At 38.3% G+C, this 18,164-nt stretch overlaps 1 protein-coding gene across 7 annotated transcripts in view; it reads right to left on the reverse strand.

The window, feature by feature from the left end:
- LOC129764654 (trehalase) overlaps positions 1–18,164 on the reverse strand; it is a 122,290-nt gene that overhangs the window by 49,340 nt on the left and 54,786 nt on the right. The window contains exon 1 of one of the 7 annotated variants that reach the window (XM_055763948.1): positions 9,706–10,198. The exons of 5 other annotated variants lie outside the window; for them this stretch is intronic. In XM_055763948.1, coding sequence (XP_055619923.1) covers positions 9,706–9,728 — 23 coding nt within the window. In that variant the 5' untranslated portion in view covers positions 9,729–10,198. Of the gene's footprint in view, positions 1–8,326; positions 8,675–9,705; positions 10,199–18,164 lie in introns of those variants that run through there. One more of the 7 variants, XM_055763941.1, reaches the window with a different exon arrangement.

The raw sequence follows: 18,164 nt of genomic DNA on the forward strand, positions 1-18,164 counted from the left end.
CGCAATTCGCATAATGAACCCAAGGCTTCGGGAGGCTTTACCTACGACGTAGTTGACATGTGCTTTGATGTTGAGTTTGGTGTTCAAATAAACACCCCGATCCTTCACACATTCGACTTTGGCTAATGGAACACCATCAAGATGATAGCCGAAATGAATTGGATCTTTTCTTCTTGAGAAAGTGATCGTTAAGCATTTATTTGGATTCAGTGTCATACGATTGTTCATACACCATATCTGGAAAATTTCCAATTGCCGTTGGAGAAATAATGCGTCAACCTCAGACTTCACGTGGAAAAACAGCTTCAAATCGTCTGCGAAGGAAAGCCGAGGGCCCTTCAATACTAGATTCGCATCATTGAAGTAGATCAAAAATATCAAAGGATCGAGATGACTTCCATGAGGTATTCCTGATGTAGCCGAAAATTCAACAGAAAGGCCATCGTCAATTTTCACCGTGAGATAGCGTCCGGTCAAATAGGATTTCAACCAATGCAAGAGATTTCCGCTGAAACCAAGCTTGAGTTCAATTTTCACTTCCGATATTCCAACACCCAAACGAAAGTGGATATTCACCTCAATATTTTCGTTTGTTTCTGTGTGCTCGGTTTCGATAATTTCATTCGAATATAAACTGCTCGAATAAATAAATTTTTCAATTCGTTCTGAAAATGAATCTTGAAAACTTCGCTTCAATGTGAAGAATGAAAAGTCTTTCTCTATTCTAATATTACAACGTTTTTACTTGTCACAAAGGAAGAATGGAAGAGAAGGAGCAAAGGGAAACATTGCAGCGCAAAAATGAAAGCGAAACATTGCATCGCAAGCCCCACCCCTGTGTGATGTTCCTTATATAAAAACAGCTACCCCGTAGCGAAGCGATTGGGGTACACGATTCATGCCAGCAACCAGTCATCATCGGCGGCGAAGACGTCCAAAATGACGATCAATGCCCACAGTTTAGAATAAAATTTCCCAATTGGTGTTTTTCAAGGCTAGATGCGAATGAACTAAAATGATTGAACCCTCTATAATGCAAGATTCTATATCTCTCTCCATCGAATTGATCAGTCATGTCCTAACCGTCATTTTCTAATTAAAGCCATCAACAAAAAAAGAATAACCAGAAAAGAAGCAGAATATTCAAATCTCACAGGAGCGGTAGCAAAGCAGCAACATCAAGCGCAACAACATCAGCAGCAGCTACAAGAGCAGCAAACGAGTTCCACTTTTCCTATTACAATCTGAACGAAAATATATCGTTTGTGTTTTTGCTTTGTTTATTCACGTTATCCAGCTAATAACCAGACCGCAGTGGCAGTGAGGCATTCCAAAAGGCCATTTCCAAGACCATGAGTTTAGTTTGTGTTTTCCAAATTGGCCTTTTTCAGGGCTAGAGAAAGTATAAATAAATATAATTCAAAACATTATCGTCACTTTTATCACAACCACACAAAAATTTTTTGTTATTTTTTTTTGTCTTCCACTAATCCCCATCACGAAGCTACTCTTATTTGAGGATCCTAGAGTTGGGCTCCAATTATTAAAAAAAATAAAGGATACAACAAAACATTTAGAAACGAGGTGAGTGGACAAATACATGAAAAATAATATTTCTTCTGAGGAAACCATAAATAAGAGGAAAAAAGTTGAACAGAAAAAACTAATAAATATGGAACTTTAAGTTCACAAAATAGAGTACTGGCTAGCATACAAAAACGATACATGAATGGATTATTGCGGTTGATCGATCTATGATACGAAAATATTGGTCATTGATTTAATATATTGTTTTTATTTCTTTTTAAAATTATCGGAACGTGCTGCTGACCAACATTAGTTGTTGATCGACTTCGCATTAAATTTTGTGCTTGTCGAGTGATGTGTAGATGATTTACTATAGGTATTGTCAAGTTATGGTGAATATTATTGTTATTTATAACGCTGTGGATGAGTTTACCAGTCTGAAATTTGGTAGTCCAATAAGCAGTATAATATGAGAATCTCCGGAATATAAGTCTAACGTAGGATTGGTAGTCTGTATATTATTTTCAGACACCTATTTTGCAACATTTGCAGTTTTTTTTAAAAGTTTTTTGAGTTAATTTATCAGTTCTTTCCAGAACTGTTTGTCTAAAAGAGTTTGCGCTGTAGATATGTTCAGGCGTCTAAAAACACTAAAACCACAGGAGAACCGTGTGTCACTCGACCAGTGCCTGCGCTCACATGCTTTCGATCCAACATACAAACTGTTGTAATTTGATTCGGTGGAAGAACCGCTACCATTTTCATGCCGTCTGGTGAAGACTGCCTCTGTCTTGTTGCATCACACTTCTTCTTGGATGGCACTATCGTTCCCAGTGGAACTTTTTGCCTTCTTAAATATGGCGTCAAAGTACAGTGCATTTTCAAGCATGATATGAAAAAGATATTTTCAGCGGTTAGAGCTGTGTTCTTTGATGCAAAACGGAAGCTGAAAATTAGTTTCACTGACGCCGCAACCACATAACCTTCAGATTTGATTCAGATTTTAAGTTTCCGTTCTGCGCAAGATGCTCCAGATCATCTACGCTCCGATTCTATTCCGCCGATATTTTCGGCAGAATATGGGAAAGTTAGATCTGATAAAATGTTCTTTACTGACGGTTCATTCGTAAACGGGTCCACTGGCTTCGGCATCTTCAATGAAAATTCCAGTGCCTCTTTCAAACTCAAAGATCCTTGTTCCGTGTATGTCGCTGAACTTGGTGCGATATACTACGCACTAGGGATCATTGAAACACTGCCCATCGACCATTATTTTATTTTTTCAGACAGTCTCAGCTCAATAGAGGCAATTCGTTCAATGAAAGTTGATAAACGCTCATCTTATTTCCTAACAAGAATAAGACATCTATTGAGTGTTTTGGTCGAAAAATTATTCAAGATTACCTTAGCATGGGTTCCCTCTCATTGCTCGATTCCGGGGAATGAGAAAGCGGACTCGCTAGCTAAGGTGGGCGCTTCAGAAGGCACACTTTTTGAAAGGCAAATTGCCTATAATGAATTTTTTCCCATTCCTCGTCAGGACACACTCGTTAGTTGGCAGCGCATGTGGAGTGAAGATGAGTTCGGTCGCTGGTTACACACGATTATTCCTAAGGTTTCGATGAAAGCTTGGTTTAAGGGATTGAATGTAGGTTGTGATTTCATTCGCGTGATATCTCGGCTTATGTCCAATCACTACAACCTAAACGCGCATCTCTATCGCATTGGGCTCGCAGCAAACAATCTTTGTGATTGTGGCGATGGCTATCACGACATCGAGCATGTTGTCTGGTCGTGTATCCGGTTCCATGCTGCTCGCTCTCAGCTCTCTAGAGCACTGAGAGCAAAAGGCAGACAATCGGATATCCCCGTCCGGGATATCTTAGGTAGCCGTGATCCTGATCTTCTGCTTCATCTATACCTGTTCCTCAGAAACGCCGATGTCAACGTTTAATGATGTTTCCTTCGTTGTGTCCCTGTTTCATATCCCTCCTATCCGATCTATAAACTTTTACTTAGTCGCGGCAATACATACACACACTCTTTACAGATACACGGGCCAAAGGTTGTGCAGTCCACTAATCATTCAACAAGAGCCAAAGGTTGTACCGCTTATGACAACTCTACACGAGCTGATGATTGCGCCGGCTAGTGATCATTCTATCCTGGATTCCTCGAGTCGAGAAAGACGCACCACGCTAGATATGGGGTACAGACTAAGGGGGCGTTGCTGATTAATGGTCAGCTGCATCCCAAAAGGAAGTATCCCGTGTCGGGCACACGTACAGAGCATTGGAGACAGCAACATCACAATTACGAAAACACTTGTAATACTAACCTCGAGCCAACCGCGAGTAATCGGTTACATATTACTAACATAGTTATAAGGCAAACATTGTCGAAATATTGAACTCCCGGCCCCGTCAGGTTGACGCCATATGAGCCTTAATAAAAATATATATTTTGGATAAAAAAAAAAAGGTGCTCCATAGAATAATTTATGGATTATTTCGTTCGATAATTATTGTTGACTCAAATAAAATTATTGACGAACTTGGATGACCATGAATGTTGGATTAAAGATAATATTGAACGAATGATTTCAACACACGAGAATTCATTTTTTCAAACTGGGATACAGCACCTTTCAAGATCAACAGGCTTTGATCAAAAGTTCAACGAATTTATTAACACTCAACCTACCGATGTTTCATGTATACATATTCCTACCACAGCGGGTCAAGTGAGCTTCTAAAAATAGTTAGTGAACAATGACTAGATTTATATAGTTTTGTTGAGAAACGTGGCATACCATATTTCTCCTGTATATTTCGACATTTTGAGATAAAAATTATTAGCAAAATATTAAAATTGCAATTTTTGACACGCAAAATAGCAATGTAGCTTGGAACGGTTACTGTTAGCTCGCTTGGGTAGTCAGCAAAACAATTAATTGTGATCATTTACTATTCATTCACAAATACAACAAAATATATAAAGCAATAGCAAAAAACAGTAAGTGGGTTATATCTATGGTATAACCGCAAGGGTGACGTAGGACTATCGTTGATTTAGAGATCATTTGTATGAAGTTGAATCTGAATTCATTCTGAATGAATGAATATTTGGAGAACTTCGAAAACGAGAGCGTTACGTTGGAGGCATAAGGTTTCATGCATCCAATATTGGATACGGAAATATCCTACTGATGGGGAAGAATAATCTTCAGATGCTATCCTGTTGATTGCGATTGATTGAAAAATCACAAAACCTAATGTATTTGGTCACAGTGTTACATGGATAGAAAACATTAAAATAAACTCTTTCATATGAATGTAATTTTAAATTCCCAGAGGAACTGGCAGATTATTTTAAGTAACGATTAGATATTTCCACATTTTCCTCGATACTGGAAGCCCACCAGTGGTTAATACCTACTCGATAACTACCTGTTAATAGCACTTGATTGAAACATATTTGGTCACAGTGTTACATGGATAGAAAACATTCAATTAAACTCTTTCACATGAATATATTTTGAAAATTCCCAAAGGAACTGGCAGATTATTTTCCAGCAATGATTAGATCTTTCCGGAACTTTCTCGATGCTGAATGGCATCCTAACGGAAAGAGTTCTGCGCGTGTATGTGTCGATCCTTCGCCGTCCACCTCCTCCAGCACGTTAGGCAACGATGTTGTCTTGTCGATGTCCTCACGAAAAATGAATGTGTCTCACCACCAGAATATCGCTTAAGTATGCTTTTTGTGTGTGATTGAATCGAGAGAAGGTGTGGTTTACGATGGCAATTTGGAAGGCAAACTAGAGGGGAATGAACTCTCTGAGCTCGGAACTTTCGGCGACTGAGCAATAATCGATTGCGGGCGCATACAATATTGGATACGGAAATATCCTACTGATGGGGAAGAATAATCTTCTGAAGCTATCCTGTTAATTGCGATTGATTGAAAAACCACAAAACCAAATGTATTTGGTCACAGTGTTACATGGATAGAAAACATTCAATTAAACTCTTTCACATGAATATATTTTGAAAATTCCCAAAGGAACTGGCAGATTATTTTCAGTAACGATTAGTTATTTCCACATTTTCCTCGATACTGGAAGCCCACCAGTGGTTAATGCCAACTCGATAACCACCTGTTAATAGCCGCGCGTGTATGTGTGTGTAGCGATGTCTTCCCAGGGGACCGTTTGTGACATCACTCTCCTCCTGATAGATTCCATATAGATTTATAGATTTATATGAAATCTTTCTGATATCATATAAATGTTTGCAAGGGTCAAATGACCCTTTGCGGTAGTTAGGGCAGATTACAAATGTATCTCAGTAAAACAAAAAATAAAAAGAGAGAAGTAAACACTGAAACATACATTCGATGTATGTTTTAGGAAAAATTGTGTAGGCAAATGATGTTGTGACAATGTAATTTGCAAGAAAATTTTGACTAAAAGTTCAAAATGGGTCATTTGACCCCTCGTGGTAGGTTTAGTGTTAAGTATATCTTGCGTAACAACGTAATTTACGGGAATAAATGAGGTTTTTTGTTGTCTTTTGTTTTTAATATCTAAGATGATGAAAACAGATTGAAGCCTGTATCAACATTACCCTTCAAGTGATCCTCCTCATAACAATGTGTAATCTCTATATATATATAAAAATGTTCTGTTCGTTTGTGTACGCGTCAAATTTAGCGATTTCCCTCATCTATCTGGGAAATGAGGGAAATCGCTAAATTTGAAATCACTTCGAAACTCAATTTCAGTTCATGAATTTGTCAAACACGTGGAAAAAATGTTTCCTTCACATAAAGGGTGTGTCACATCAAATTGCATCACGGAAAAAAGAGTTCTAGAAACTTAATTTTTAGGAATTATATCTTCAGCTTTCGCTTATAATCAGATAAGAGTGTATAGATCACGTTGGCCATGCTTCACTGTAAATTTTTCGTAAATTTGGAAAAATGTCGTCGAACGAAAAAGAGCGTCGTGAATTAATCCTGCACATTCATTTGAAGCAGCACGAGGGCCCGACCATCTTCTGGCCGGATCTCGCTTCGTGCCACTATTCAAAGGACGTGTTGGAGTGGTACGAAGCCAACGGGGTCACCTTCGTGCCAAAGGAAATGAACCCGCTCAACGCGCCGGAGCTTCGCCCAATAGAGAAATATTGGGCGATTATGAAGCAGGCCCTCCGGAAGAACCCAAAAGTTGTCAAATCGGAGGCGGACTTCAAGAGAAAATGGATTTCTGTTCAAAAAAAACTACAACCTGACGTTGTACAGAACCTTATGGACGGGGTAAAGAGGAAGGTGCGAGCATACGGGCTTGGGCTCGAAGTATGAATAAAAAGAAAATGCCAAAAGTTGTTTAAAAGTTTTTATTTTACTGTCTAAAATTTTCAAAAGGATCGGTCTACTGGGCGAATTTCTACAGCGTTTTTTCCGTGATGCAATTTGATGTGACACACCCTTTAGAACACATATTCATTACTGAATAGTCGATGTTCATGAGAAGCTCAATTTCAGAAACGCATTCTGGTCATATATAAAATCATCTTTCTTCCAATTTTCCAATTTTTTATGCCGTAACAACATTCCTTGAAGTGGATTGTATAGTGTGTCCAACTTTGAGCTTAATCGGTTCCGCACTTTTAAAGTTTTTGACGCGTACACAAACGAGCAGAACATTTTCATATATATATATATATAAAGATAGAGATAGATGAGGGAAATCGATAAATTTTAAATCACTTCGAAACACAATTTCAGTTCTCTATATATACAACAATGTTCTGTTCGTTTGTGTACGCGTCAAAAACTCGAAAAGTGCGGAACCGATTGAGCTCAAAGTTGGACACAATGTTATATCCACTTCAAGGAGTGTTGTTATGGCATAAAACAATTGGAAAATTGGAAGAAAAATGATTTTATATATAACCAGAGTGCGTTTCTGAAATTGAGCTTCTAATGAAAATCGACTATTCAGCAATGAATATGTGTTCAATGAAACATCTTTTTTTCACGTGTTTGGCAAAGTCATGAACTGAAATTGTGTTTCGAAGTGATTTAAAATTTATCGATTCCCCTCATCTATCTCTATATATATAAAAGTTTTCTGTTCGTTTGTGAGACAACATACAAAACAACCAAACACATCTAGGATTGTTGTTACAACATAAAAAAAATGAAAAATTCAACCCAATCATGCAACCACAATGTGCCACAGCAAAGCGTGGCAGGGTACAGCTAGTGCTTTATAAACATTCACTGAAGTACGGCTTCTTGATGCTCTGCAAAAAAAAACAGTTCCTAGAAGCAATGCAGGAATACTGGAAAAACACTCAATAGCAGAGAGCGCGAGTGGGGACAGCCGTTATCAATACTCGATGGGACCAAAATATCAACACAATTGAAGTAATCCTCTCAAGGGGGAAAGAAGCCGAATGAATTTTGATATATCGCGTCGTTCGCAAAAAGGGTTGATTACTTGTGTTTCGCACGGCAATTATCTTATCAGACCATTGTTGATTAGGCACTTGTTTTCATCGCATATTGCAGCCTTAGAGTATACTCATGTGTTACATCACATATTTGCAAAAAGCTTTACGGTATATACTTCCGCTCAGGATCTTGATTTGAGTAGATAGATCGATAATTATACCACTGAGTGGAAGAGCTCAACAATCATTCCAATTTATCGCCAACTATAATTCGAAGTTGATTGATAATTCTTTAAAACAACAAAAATCACTCTTCCACCATTCGACCCTGTCGTTACCTTAGCAGACCAGGTTTGAGCGTCTGTCCGTAGAGTAGTGTCCTTCGTGGAAGCTGAGGTGAATAGCATTCGGCAGCATTTGCATTCAGCACCGGAGACGGTGATGTTGTCCAAACACTGACAGAGGTACTCTGGCCGAAGGAAAACGTGCTGCAGAAGCGGTGAAAAATCCGGACGCCTTCTGCACGTTGCGATGGTTTGCCTAAAGTACCAATGATCTTGACCGCGTGGTTGATCGTGGTCTGTTGCATCATGGCGACTGCAGTTAGGGTGTATATTTTGCATCACTACTATCCACGGAAACAGGCGGCGCGGAAGTGAAGCGGGGGAACGGATGAACGGAAATTCAACGGCGCGTGGAACTGAGTCAATAACCACAATCGCAAACACAGATCGGAAGCTGCCGGATGAGAAGCTCAATACAAACTGATTTGTGATGGGACAGATGAACGCGTTGGGGTGCAAAAGGCGCGCACTGTCCGATCTGACGTTTCAGTTTTTGTTTTTTGTTCCTCTGACAAAACAATAGCAGCCGAGGTAGCGTGAGCCAAGCAGATAACGGCGCAGCTCAGCACGCTATAGAAAATGACGTACGATCGTTTGGAAGAGCGTTCAAAGTTTCGCTGATTCATGATCGTGAACTTGATTCGCGTCTGATGAAATTTCGTAAGAAATGGCACCTAAATCAAAATGAAAAATCGGTAAACATAGACTTCAATGACATTCTAACCAGATTCCACGTGATTCGTAACTAATGTGATAACAAATTCAAGAACAAGTTTTATTGCATTTGCATGGAAATGATTATCAGAGTACATGTACAGTGTAATTAAGCAATGCATATGCTGCGCAAACAACAACCGTAAAGTCGCCGTCATCAGAACCTATATTTCAACTGCCGTAATTTGGTACGAGGCTGACAGGTATGTGATCATATCCAGTTTTATTTGTGTACCCAGACTGACTGCCACGGCCATCTTTATCACGGAATGTTCACTCCTACCCATGATTAACTAAGCTGTGCACGCTGTTTCCAACCGCCATCATAACCAGTGGGTGATCCGAAATAGAAAAACCATACAACACCCTCCAAGAGCGCCAAATATCATTCACTGTGCGTATAGTTGAAGTTCATATCCCAAGGTCCTTCGCTTCGTCCCGTCCCGTGTCTTGTCAGCGATATATCGTAGCGGGTCGAGCTAACAACCCGTTACGAATAATATGATAAGAACTGTTACGCCTAAAGCCCCCTGTTCACCCGAGTCTGTGTGTCTGGTAAGCTCCAAACAATGCAATTAAGGAGGAACAATAAAACTGCCAGTCATACAACCTGTATTGTTCACATATGGTACAATATGGTGTAGCACCATTAAATTTACCTTTCGCCCAACTTGCAGATCATCTTGTCCCCGATGCTGACAACAACTGTGGTTTTCCTGGTGTTAAATATGTCGCTACGGAGTCCAACACTTCGCAGTCGAACGACGGTCTCCTCGGAAAGCAAGTGGCGTATAGTTACAGCAGCATCATCATCACGAATCAATAGACTGTTCCGCCATTTGCCCAACGTGACAGAACAGTCAATCAAATACAATTTAAAAAGATGAAAAAAAAATCAAATCTCCGACAGCAATTATTCCTAATTTGACTGTCCGATTGTCGTTAGTGTGTCACAGATTTCATCATTTTTGCCACACTCAAAACCGGCGGAATGTATCAACAACAACGACGAAAACAAATAAAAAAAAACTTCTACCCACTATTGTCTCGTTTGCCAAAGCGTTCGCTTTAAACAAGCCTAACACAAAGATTCCAATTAGCTATAACATTTTTGCAACTTTTCGGGTGAGCTTCCGGGTGTTAACTGATTGTATCATCATCGGAAGATTCCAGGAGAGCTCTCGAAACAATGGGAATGACCCAATCAAAGCCCAAAGTTAAAACTTTGTTGGATATCGTGTGAGCATGAGTATGTGAAACTGTGCAAATCAATCGAAGGGCACGTTTTCGTGCATCTGAGCAGATGAGATGGGACAATTAGTGTCTGATCGAAGAACAGATTTAATTTGCAAATTTTTCACGCAAACAAGAACAGTTAACGTGCGGAAAATTGGTTTGAACAATATTGGCCGGAGAGATCGTGTGAGAATGACGCTACTCTTTCTACATGAGGTGGTAAACAAATTAAAATGTTTGTAAAGTGTTTGAAATTTTGAATTCATATTTAGTATATAATTTCAAAACACATAAATCATTGCTTTTCGAATAAACATCATTGCCAACTCACGTTTCTAGAACCTAGTTCAGTGTGTTAAAATTAGTTTTATAGTACCAACATAGACAACAGTTGCAGTAAATATTATAACATTGAAAAATATTCTCTGGTCACGATTTGACGTTAAAAATTGTACATCTGCTGGAAAAATATCACACGTTCAACGTTTGTGGCTTTCAACACTTTAAAAAATTCATTGTTTTGTAACGGTTGTCACGGCTGTTCACGCCATAAAAATTGTTGATGGTTTGTTTACATATTTATTTGCCATTTATATTGGCAAACTATTAGAGGCGAATGAACTGCAAAGTTTAAAGCCCCTCAAAAACAAAGAATGGAATGGTATATTGGCACACTAAACGATTTTTATTTTAAAATTTTTCTGTTTCTACAGGGTGGCACATAAGTAACCCAACTGTTTTCATGTTAAGTGCTAGAAAATGTAAGAACGTACAAAAACTGAGTGAAAGAAATGATATTTTATACAGAAATCTTCATTAAAATTAATATTGAAGTAGTGTTCGGCATATAAATCAAATTTCTACGCATGATTCAAACTCCGAACACTTCATTTTCAAATGAAAATTTACTGAACTTTAATGTTATAAATAATTGAATAATCAAAACCCTGAAATTCTTTGGCTTTTAGGCTTCATTTTAACATTATTTACAGGTATCGATACGGCCTATAATATATAATATTGAGCATTTGCAAAAAAGTGACAGTCAAAACCAATAATTTAATTTTGCGTTAGAAAATTCTGTATAAAAAACGAGTATCGTTAATTTTTCGGTTTTTGTTTGTTGTTTTCATGTTAAGTGCTAGAAATTGTACGAATCTACAATAAATGGATGAAAAAAACTATATTATGCAAAAATTTTCATTAAAATTAGTGTTCGGAATATGAATCAAATTTCTACGCATAATTCAAATTGCGAACACTTCATTTTTCAATGTGAATTTACTGAACTTTAATGTTATAAATAATTTAATAATCAAAACCTTGACATTATTTTGACTATAGACTTCATTTTAATATCATTAATAGGTATTGATACCGCCTTGGTCCAGAAACCATGTAAACTATGAAAAACAAATACAATCAATAATGACGAAAGCAAAATCCATTTTTTTGCGAGTATAATATTTTTCCAAAAAAGAATAGCTAATTGACTTTAATTTGATATATCAATCATATGAATCGGTCCAGTAGTTCTAAACATATGATTTAAAGGAAAAAAAGTCACAGGAGGGTTGTGTCCGAGACACGACCGCATAGTTGACGTAGGATTCCGTTGAGCTATCTGTTGATTTTGGATATTTTTGAAGAATTACATCGTTAAACTCTTTGATAATGATTTGGTTCTAATGTCTCTGTTAGGGAACACATTTCGGTAGGAACAAAAGTTCCCCCTACCTTCATGTATTTGCAATACCGATTTCCCCCAGGCAGCTTAGTTTTAATGTCTCTGTTAGGGAACACATTTCGGTAGGAACAAAAGTCTCCCCTACTTTCATGTATTTGCAATGTCGATTTCCTCGAGGCAGCTTAGTTTTGAAGTCTCTGTTAGGGAATACATTTCGGTGGGAACAAAAGCTCCTCCTTCTTTCATGTATTGGCAATGCCGATTTCCTCCAGGCAGCTTGGTTTTGATGTCTCTGTTAAGGACCCGCCGCATGTGTCGTCAATGTCGACCAATCAGAAGTGGGTATTTCCGTTAGGATAGCAGTCGAGATTTTTCAATTGTTCGATAGTTAGTTTCATGACATATATTATTTTCTTCAATATAAAAAATTGTTATGGGGTGTCGAAATAGATCGACGCAAAAATTTAATCAATCCATCATGAAATGACTGAAATTGAAATTGGACAATTTTCTCGATGTGCTCGATTATCGTTTTTCAATTTGTACCCCAATATGTTCCCGAAAGACGTAATCCTACGTCGAAATGCATTTTTGCTGTTCGGAATTTGAGACAAAAGTGTTCGAAATATGAGTCAGTAACAAAAATGGTGTTCGGAATTTGAGACAAAAGTGATTAAACATATTTTTAGTTTTTCACCATGAATATGTATTTGTATATCAATTTTATTGCAGTCAAATGAAAAAGAAGGCTCTGTTGTATCCAAAAATCAATTTAATTTCGCGACAGAGTACCATTTTGAGTAATGAGAAACTGTTTAATGGCCATCAAAGCTCAAGTGTTCGGAATTTGAGACAAAACGGTATATAGAAATTAATTTTTCAAAACTCATGATTTGCTTGTTCACAACGTCAGTTTTCCCACCTTGTTTCAAAACATAGTCGGTTGTAGATGTCGGTCCTGGAGGCTCTCGTCGTTCTTCCGTCACACTCGGAGTCGCCTTTTCTTGTTAAAACAGTTCGAACTTGGATTCGTCCGATCAAATAACGCGCATCCAGAACTCCAGCGGATTGTTGACATGGTCCCTCGCAAACTGAAGTCATTTTTTTGTTGGTATTGCTGATCATCGGTCGCATTTTGGCGAAGTAGCTCTTCAGGTCCCGTTCACCCAAGCGTCGTCGAATGGTGCGATTAAGAAGGTCCAGACCCAACCTTTCTTTAATCGCCCGAATAGTCGTTCGTAGGTTTTTCTTTACTTCTCGGATGACTAGCGTGTCCTTTCCTGCATCAGTCTTACGTTTCGGTCCTTTTCCTGATCGATCGGCCATGCTGCCGAGCATCTGGTGCTTCAGAATAACCAGCTGGACCGCATCACGGCTTACCCGATACATCTCAGCAAGGGATTCGTTGAGTCTACTTACGTTGGAAGTCACGCACAATCAATTTTTTTCGCATCCATTTTTCGGAAGCTTCCTCAGTGTCAAAAACACGTCACTACGCACGGAAAGTTGACTAAAAAGTTACGAAAATTATGTTTGTGTCAGATGTAATCAACCAGCTGTCAAAACCGAGGGGTGAATCGAGCTTGAGCCTGAGCTTGGATAGACTGTACAATTCGTAGTTGCTCTCCGTGATTGACCTGAACCAACCAAATTGCACAACATACAGAATGACGCTTGGGACCAGCATATCATTCTCGTTGTGCAATTTTCTGTTTTCTGTGGTTAGCTAGCGTTTACCATGGAAGGGATATTTGTTAGTGGAATAGGTTTAAAATCAGGATTCACTGGGGTAAGTGATGTGATTATGTGAATGCGAACTATCGACCACTCGACGAAACGAAACCCCTAAAATCTCGTGTTACGAGACGCGGCAGAAATTATCTTTTGGTATCCTAAGAAGGAAAACCTATAAAATGTAAAAATTTTCGACCAGCTATATATTCTATCGTTTAACGCATGTACTTTTCATCGAAATCCAATGGCGACGGCGAAGAGTTATCCTTGGGAAACCTGAGAAGGTAACCGAGAGAAATATATATATTCTATTACTCATCGCACGTACTTCTCATCGAAATATCTCCGCGTTGTCTTTGGGAACCTGACAAGGTAACCAAGAGATATCTATATATTCTATTATTTATCACTCGTACTTTGTATTTCAAATAATAAAGAATTATATAATAAAAGTTAAACGAGTTAAACAATTAATGAATGTATAATTTTTATACGCATTTATCTACAAATTTGCATCAAAATGACACCCGGCATTGCTTCACTGGATCCTAGGAGTGAGTCAACTAGAAATCAACTATACACTATACACAAATGAACACTTACACACTAACTAGAAACTTTCTACGTCTAATTTTCAAGGTACAAAGAGAGGAGAATTAAAGTTAATAAAACATAACCTTCCGCCTGCATATCGGACACTTACAAAAAACAGATACACTTTTCTATCGAAAAGCATAACCGTTTTGATCCACTCCCAGTATCCGAAATCTGAATCAAAATCAGATATATAGTTAAGAATTTACTGTTTCTCTCGGGAGTCTTCAATCTGAATACTTCATCAGAAATATGAATTAGTGAATTGTAAACGAAAATTGAGATACACAATTTTATAATAAACAATTCACAGGATATGTTTGAAGTTGCATCAATTATATACACTCTAATAATTGGATAGGTAAGCGATGTCAGGAACCCCAAACCAGAATATAGAAATGCATTATATATTAACGTCGAGAACCGTAGTCTAAAAATCAACTCCCCAAGTTGCCAAATTGGCTGCCCAAATTTTACCTGAAATATTAGTTTTTGACGACTTCAGCATTGTATGGCAAGGCTACCCCACTATGCCCTCCACCAATTGGCTCGATTCATAGGTGTGTAAAAATCGAATCGATTTAATACTACCGGTCACCCTAAGACCACAATCCCCTATATATTACACAGCTGTTCCAAACACAAACAAGCACGATACGCTTCTACATCCCGAAAATAAAGCTAAACATCAGGTATAACTAGGTGTCACCACTACCAAGGATACATACATACACAAATATTGAACATAATAAAATAGTGAAACATAAGAAGAAAAAGAAATCGCTCATAGTTGCTTTTCATGGAAGCAACTGCTATCGCGGTTCAATACAGCAATTCAAAAAGAGAGATAGGAAGAGGAAAATGCATTCTATTCCTTAGCTTTTTTGTGCTGTTGTTGGCGGAACTTCTATGTCCAAATAGTGGTGATAATATCACTGCACATTCTATATATACAAAACCGAGGGGTGAATCGATGCAGAAAACACGGTAAAACAACGCAAGTGGATTTTTTATGTCATACACAAAAAGTACTGAACTACCGTAAAACATTACTTGTATTTCGATAACTACAGTCGATTTATCAATAAATCTTAAGTGTCGCAATAACTATCGACTCACCCTTTATTGAGGGTAAATAATTTGTAGTATCAGGTCGAGCATAGCTCTATTCTAGACGTGAAAATCAGCAGAGGAGATTGAAAGACGTGCTACAGTTGTGAAAACTTGCAAGTTGGATTTATTAAGAACGGAAAATAGTGTATATCGAAATTGATGCAAAGGTAAACATTTAAGTATCGTCGATGTACGAAATGTCTGAGTCTTCGAAATATGCCTCAGTGCCACTCTACAGACTGCTTGTTGGACTCAGGAGTGTGGCATTAAATCCACGTTTCATTGTCACAAAACGTCGAAAGAAGTCCACTTGATTGCGCTCCAACAACGCCAAACCGACTGTTGAATCATCAGTGCGCCGACGGTCAGCAAACGCGGCACTCATCGTGCGGATAGCTTTTTCATGTCCAAATTGTACCCCACTCGTTCTTTTGAAATACCTACGGCATCAGCTAACTCGCGTAACTTCACTTTACGATCTTTCAAAACGAATCGATGCACTTGTTTCACGATTTCTGGATTCGTCTCTTTTGGCCTTCCAGAGCGAGATGCTTGTACGGCCCATTTTAAATTCACTAAACCACCGATAAACTGTTGTTCTCGAAGGAGCAGAAGTGGAATAATATTTCGTCAGCCACTGCATTAATTGTTCAGGAGTTGTTCTCATCAAAATAAATGTTTGATAAAAAAAACGATATTCCTCTTTTACCATTTTCTATACGAATGCTCAGGTAGAGACATTCAAACAACACTCAAACAACACATAAGCTAGGGACAGATGAATTTCTCGAAATGAATCTTGTTCATTTGTTGTAGCACCATCTGTTGAAAAATCCCGGGACGTTTCAGTCCATGTAGTAGTCTTTATAAATTAAGATCGCATACTCTCATTCGATAAAATTTTCGAGTTACCGCCACGATGTTTAATGAAATTTTTTGATTTTGAAATTGCATTTATCGTGTTGTTGCTGAGTCGATTTCGAATATAATCAAATATTCAAATATTGATTACATCCAGAAAAACTGTTCGACGTTTTCCGAGAAGTGAGCCATAATGAGCACGTTCCAACACGTTCCAAGCAAGACAGCAAAGTTCAAACTAACTCTCAGCCTTAATGTAAAATCCATTAAGGCTGAATACTAATTTTTTAATGTTCAAATTGGATTTTTAAATGCTACAAGAGAGTTCCGAAGAAAACTACGCATAAGGGCTACCAAAGAATTCTGCTATAGAGCTAATTATTAGATTTCATTTCTTCCTAAGTTACTATCGGAAGTGATACACTGGCGAATTGAATAAAATAATTTCGTAGTCTTACGTTAACAATGCGGACGTGTTTTGGAGACCATCCTTTCAATTGTTCAATTGGTTTCCTAAATTATTAACCACCTGGGTGACGTCTTTAGAGAACCTCTATTGAACTGACAGGAGCCACCATATCGATTATCCCACTGACAGTTCTGCTTGAGATTTTGCTAATGATCCTAGCACCAATCATAGCACCCGGCTGTTATTAACATTAGAATTAAGGAAAAATGTTTGAATATACTAGTAACCGTGACCGGAAAAATCGCCGCAGTAAACAAATGCAACAGAAACAAACGCTTAGAAAAAGTGTAGTAGGCTAGGAATATTGTGGAGCGGAAAAAAACCTCATATAAATGCCTGTGTATAAAAGCCGCACGTTTCTATTATAAATTTATTTTCTCGTTCTCATTTTTCGAAATTTATTCTGAGGTCAATTTAATGGGGAGGAAGACTCTATTTAACGAGGATAAGGAATCGAGGCCCAAGTAGCCAAGATGACGCGATCCGAGTCCACCGCCGACCCGCCGTCGGAAGCGGCGATGTCTCGCACGCAAACCTGTGTTCCACTGATTGCCCGGTTAGTTTGTAACATAGAATACCATCCTTTAGCATTGTCCGATTGAGCTTTAGCGGGTGTTGGACGGCTTAGGTTTGCCTGGTGCATTACGTTTGCCGGGTTAATTTTTGTTTTAAAATACAATACCGCACCTAGATATTACTAGCCTACTACACTTTTTCTGATTAGTTGTTTCTGTTGCAGTTGCTACTCCGAAAATTCCAGATATTCAGGCTCAAAAAACCGCGAAATCAAGGAATATGGCTAAATTAACCGTGTGCAGCGCTCTTAACCATTTCCGTGAGCAACGTACACTCTATTGGCAGGATCATTGGAAGCGTCGAGGTGGAACTAATAATTGTAATTGTATTTGGGATGTTGAGAGCGCTGGCTAACAAGGCTATGGGTTCCAAAATGTACAAGAAAGTGTCTGAACACACGTTTTCTCCCGCACATCAATGCTCACAATGGACCTGTGAAGTTTTGGTCTGATTTGACAAGCCATCACTTCAGCGAAGAAGTCCTGCAGTAAGAGCGAGACAACGGGGTGAATTCATTCCAAAAGGACATCAATCCACCCAGCTCATCTCAATTCCAATTGGGAAACATTTGTCACAGTTGTCAAACAGAAGATGAAGAAGAGGAGAAAGATGACTCGGAATGCGACAGGAATGAAGAGAACGTGGAACAAAATGTACGCTCAGGTTAAACAACAGATTGTCTAAAATATGATAGTTATTCGAAGAAAACTTCGAGATTTCATCAAATCCAAATCGATTTTTTTTTCTTTGAAGACCAATAAATCTTCTTGATTAATTATTTTATTCTGTTCTTCCATTAACATGGTTCCGAGATAGCTTGATTTATTTGCGTCCAAATTTCAAATGAA

This window comes from Toxorhynchites rutilus, chromosome 2, assembly GCF_029784135.1.
Source record: "Toxorhynchites rutilus septentrionalis strain SRP chromosome 2, ASM2978413v1, whole genome shotgun sequence".
In the NCBI taxonomy this organism is placed as follows: Eukaryota; Metazoa; Arthropoda; class Insecta; order Diptera; family Culicidae; genus Toxorhynchites; species Toxorhynchites rutilus.